At 50.3% G+C, this 3,530-nt stretch overlaps 1 protein-coding gene across 1 annotated transcript; it reads left to right on the top strand.

Moving 5' to 3' along the window:
- The first annotated feature begins 337 nt into the window (after nt 1–337).
- On the top strand, nt 338–2,213 carry LOC148108796 (prostate and testis expressed protein 4-like). Its single transcript, XM_087868023.1, has 3 exons — nt 338–404; nt 1,742–1,870; nt 2,056–2,213. Exons 1-3 carry the CDS (start codon nt 338–340, stop codon nt 2,211–2,213), a joined length of 354 nt encoding a protein of 117 aa, XP_087724149.1.
- Nucleotides 2,214–3,530: the final 1,317 nt, after the last annotated feature.

Here is a 3,530-nt window from a genome sequence, read left to right as displayed (position 1 = left end):
CCAGACAGTGAAGGGGCAGGAACTGTTGAGGCATCCAGCAGGGCTGGCCAAGCAGCAGGAGCCCTGCTCAGCCAGAGGTGGTCTCAAGGGAACAGGAGGGGCACATGGGACATCCTTTGCCCTTGGAAGTATCCAGGGGGGCTAGGTCTGTGGGAGCGTTTCCTGGGCCTGGGCGGTGGTGAAACCTGCCTTGGCGGGTATGGAAAAGGAAGCTTCCGCCCACAGCTTGGGAGAGCTGCCCAGTCCCGGTTCTAGAGCCATCTGTCCTAGCCCTTCCCAGGCACTCTGCTCCCCTGCTCCAGGCAGCCTGTGCGTCTTGCTGCCGTCCCACCCTGAGATGGACAAGTTCCTGCTTCTGCTCCTGTTGCTGGCAGTTTTCCCTTTTGTGTTCTTCCAAGGAGTGGGTGAGGCCCTGGGCCGGCTGGGCAGGGGTGAGGGAGCTGCCCCAGGATGGAGGTCTGACGTGGCTGGGAGGCAACGAGGTTAAGGATGAGGTGCTAGGATGATCGGCCCGCCAAGGGTTTCAGGTCTCTGTCTGTGGTCCCCACCCCGACTACTCCCAGGGCAAGAGTTCAGGTCCCTTCCTAAGATCTCAGAGTGGAGTCAGTCACTCCCTGGGGGCAGACTGGGGCCCAGGGCTCGTCTCACTTTAGGGCTTTGGGGCTGGCTGGGATGGCCCTAAGCAGCAGAGTCAAGGGTAGCTCCAGACTTTCTATAAAGAAGCAGCCTAGGGGCCGTGATGTAGCCAGAGGAGGTGATTAGATGGCTCATTTTGAACCAATATTTTCACAGCACTCTTTTCACTGAGACATGTATGCACTTTGGATGACTTTTGGTGCTCGGCTAGGAAATCTTTGGAGACTAAAATCTGCCTCCCCACCTTCAAGCCAGTGTAATCCTTATGCCCACCCATTTCCCCCAGAGTCCCTGGCCCAGGGTGGCTGTAGGCAGGTGCTCTGGGTGTCTTCTGCACAATGACTCCACAGCTAAAAGGAGACTCTTTACATAGTAACTTCTTCTAGATTTTTTTTTTTTTTACAAAGATTCTATTTATTTATTTGACAGAAAGAGAGAGGGAGAGAGCACAAGCAGGCAGAGCGGCAGGCAGAGGGAGAAGCAGGCTACCTGCTGAGCAGGGAGTCCGACGTGAGGCTCAATCCCAGGACGCTGGGATCATGACCTGAGCCAAAGGCAGACACTTAACCAACTGAGCCATCCAGGTGCCCCCTCTTTTAGATTTTTATGAGCATGTGAGCAAAGAGCTGATACCAGGGGGCGCTCAGTCAGGTTCCTAGGGAACAGAAATTAAAGAAAGATAATCACTTAGTGTTTAGTGCCAGGTTGGAAATTTCAATGGCCTGGTAGAACCCATGCCTTTTGGCCTTATTTCTCGCTTGCTAGTACCTCTCACATTGCCTGGCAGGTAACATCTTACATTTTCGTTCAAGGTTATTCTTGGTAAGCTGCTTTAATGTGATATAATTCACATACCATGCAATTCACTCACGAAGAATACACCCCGTTATTTATCCCTAATAGATTTTGAGACCACTGTGTAGAAGACCTCATTTCCCTAAATATTTAATGGAAGCAACCTGGTGGGAATATTTCCTGCCCCAAATTGTGTGTGGGAGAAGTATTTAGAGGCATGCTGTGTCCCTAAACTCCTGGGTCCTAAGGTGCCCTAGCACACCTCGGTCTGAGTTCATTCCATGCCGGGCTCATGTCTGTTTCTCCCCAGCTCCAGCCACAACGTGTATGCTCTGCAGTCTTTTTAGAAAGGGCAAATGCATGGCAGGCAAAGGCAACTGCACCGTGGAGGAAGGCCCAGGATGCAGAACCAGGGATATATTCTATTTCAATATAAGAGGTAATGATATTGACTCGGGCTCTGCTGGCTTGAGCGGGTGCCTGCCTTTTGACTCCGCGTCAGGAAGGTGAGGCTGATGTGCCCCCCGGTTGGAGGCCAGGCTTGGTGTGGTTGGGGAAAGTCCTTTTTCTTTGAGCTCCAACCCTTGCTCTCTGACCCTGAGTATGAGCGTCCTTCTCTTCCAGATGGATTTCGCTACAACCACACTCAACTGGATTGCTCCAATGAGTGTAAGTCCTGGAAGCTGATTCGTGGGGACCTGAAAGTTTCCAGCTTTTGCTGTAAAGATGAAGATTTCTGCAATAAATATAGAGGGAAGTCGCTGTACTGGAAGCCTCGCTAACTCTTCTTCCCTTGTTGGTGGAAGTGTCCCCTCCCCCATCCCCGTCCTTGGCCATCCTTGACCCTCTCTGGTCCTCTCTCCCTCCACACGTGCTCCTGAGAAGCAGGCAGCATCCTCCCGTCTCCTCCCAGTTCCCCTCTTCACTTCCCTCCTGCCCACTGGCTCCTGCCCCCCAACACCAGACACTGTCAGGTCACCCATCGTGTCATCTCGCCTGCAAATCACCAGCCCTTCTCACCCTGCATCTCCTCCTTCCTCACAATCACTTGGCTTCTCTGGCTGACAGGCTGCCTGGTGTCTAGTCCCGCAACTGAGGAGTGACTGTGGTGTATGCAGACAGGGGAGGGGTTCTATTTCACACATCAGGAGTTGGAGGGGTCAGTGGAAAACTCTGGAAAACGTGTCCCACTGGCAGACGGCCAGAGAAGACTCAAAGTCCATGAAGGTGCCCAGGCCTGGGGCAGAAGAGATGGGCTCACCAGGTTTAGAGGCTATGCATGTTCTCTGAGCCTCCTGATGGCTTCCGTTGTCTGGGGAGGGGAGTGGGAGCAGGGCTGGCGAATCACGGACATGGGCGGCCACGGGCATAGAAAGTGGGTGAAGTCCACAGAAGCAGGTGGGGACCCAGGACGGAGGAGCAGCGCTGTTTTCTGTGACAACTGGCAGGTGATCGGCAGAGCAGGTGGAAAGGAGAAGTGTCACAGCAGTCACCTAGCAGAGGATTGAGGAGTGAAGGGACCGTGACAGGAGGACATGGGGAGCACGGGCCGCTCTTCCAAGGAGCTTGGGAGGAACTGAGAAAGTGGAACAGTATCTTTTATAAGAACAGTGAATTTCCTACGTTTTCAGGCAAAGAAAGATTTGTATCTTCTCTTTAGTGTAAAATGTTTCTGCTATTATTATTATAGGAATATTCGTCACCATCTTATTATCTTTTCAGCGTATATTTTAAAACCCCTATCACCACTTCTTTATGTATTTTTCCCACTCTTTTGACCTCTCTTTCTTTTTCCCTTTATATTACATTTCCTCTGTCCTTATCTCTTCCCTTCATTCTCTTTCTCTAACCAGCCATGATGCAAAAATGGAGACCATTATCTTGTTAAATTCCTTATTTAACATAAGCTTATAATTTTCATTCATAAATTAAAGCAAAGAGGAATGTGTTGTTTCTCTTATAGACTAACAAACACATTTTGTGTGATTTTTATTTACCTAAGATTTTTTGGAACTCCTAAGAATCTCTTTTCAATACCGACTTTTATTTTCAGAATGTCAAATGTAAATATTTTTGATGGATTTGTTTTCCCTCCTAAA

The sequence above is a fragment of the Ursus americanus genome, chromosome 16 (genome assembly GCF_024610735.1).
Source record: "Ursus americanus isolate L20-20 chromosome 16, mUrsAme1.1.p, whole genome shotgun sequence".
In the NCBI taxonomy this organism is placed as follows: domain Eukaryota; kingdom Metazoa; phylum Chordata; class Mammalia; order Carnivora; family Ursidae; genus Ursus; species Ursus americanus.
The sequence above is the reverse complement of the archived record's forward strand: the minus strand, read 5'-3'. Positions and strand labels throughout refer to the sequence as shown.

Coding starts and splice junctions, on each gene's coding strand:
- LOC148108796 (XM_087868023.1), top strand. CDS start 338: ATGGACAAGTTCCTGCTTCTGCTCCTGTTGCTGGCAGTTTTCCCTTTT. Junction 405..1,741: donor TGTGTTCTTCCAAGGAGTGG/GTGAGGCCCTGG, acceptor GTTTCTCCCCAG/CTCCAGCCACAACGTGTATG. Junction 1,871..2,055: donor ATTCTATTTCAATATAAGAG/GTAATGATATTG, acceptor CTTCTCTTCCAG/ATGGATTTCGCTACAACCAC.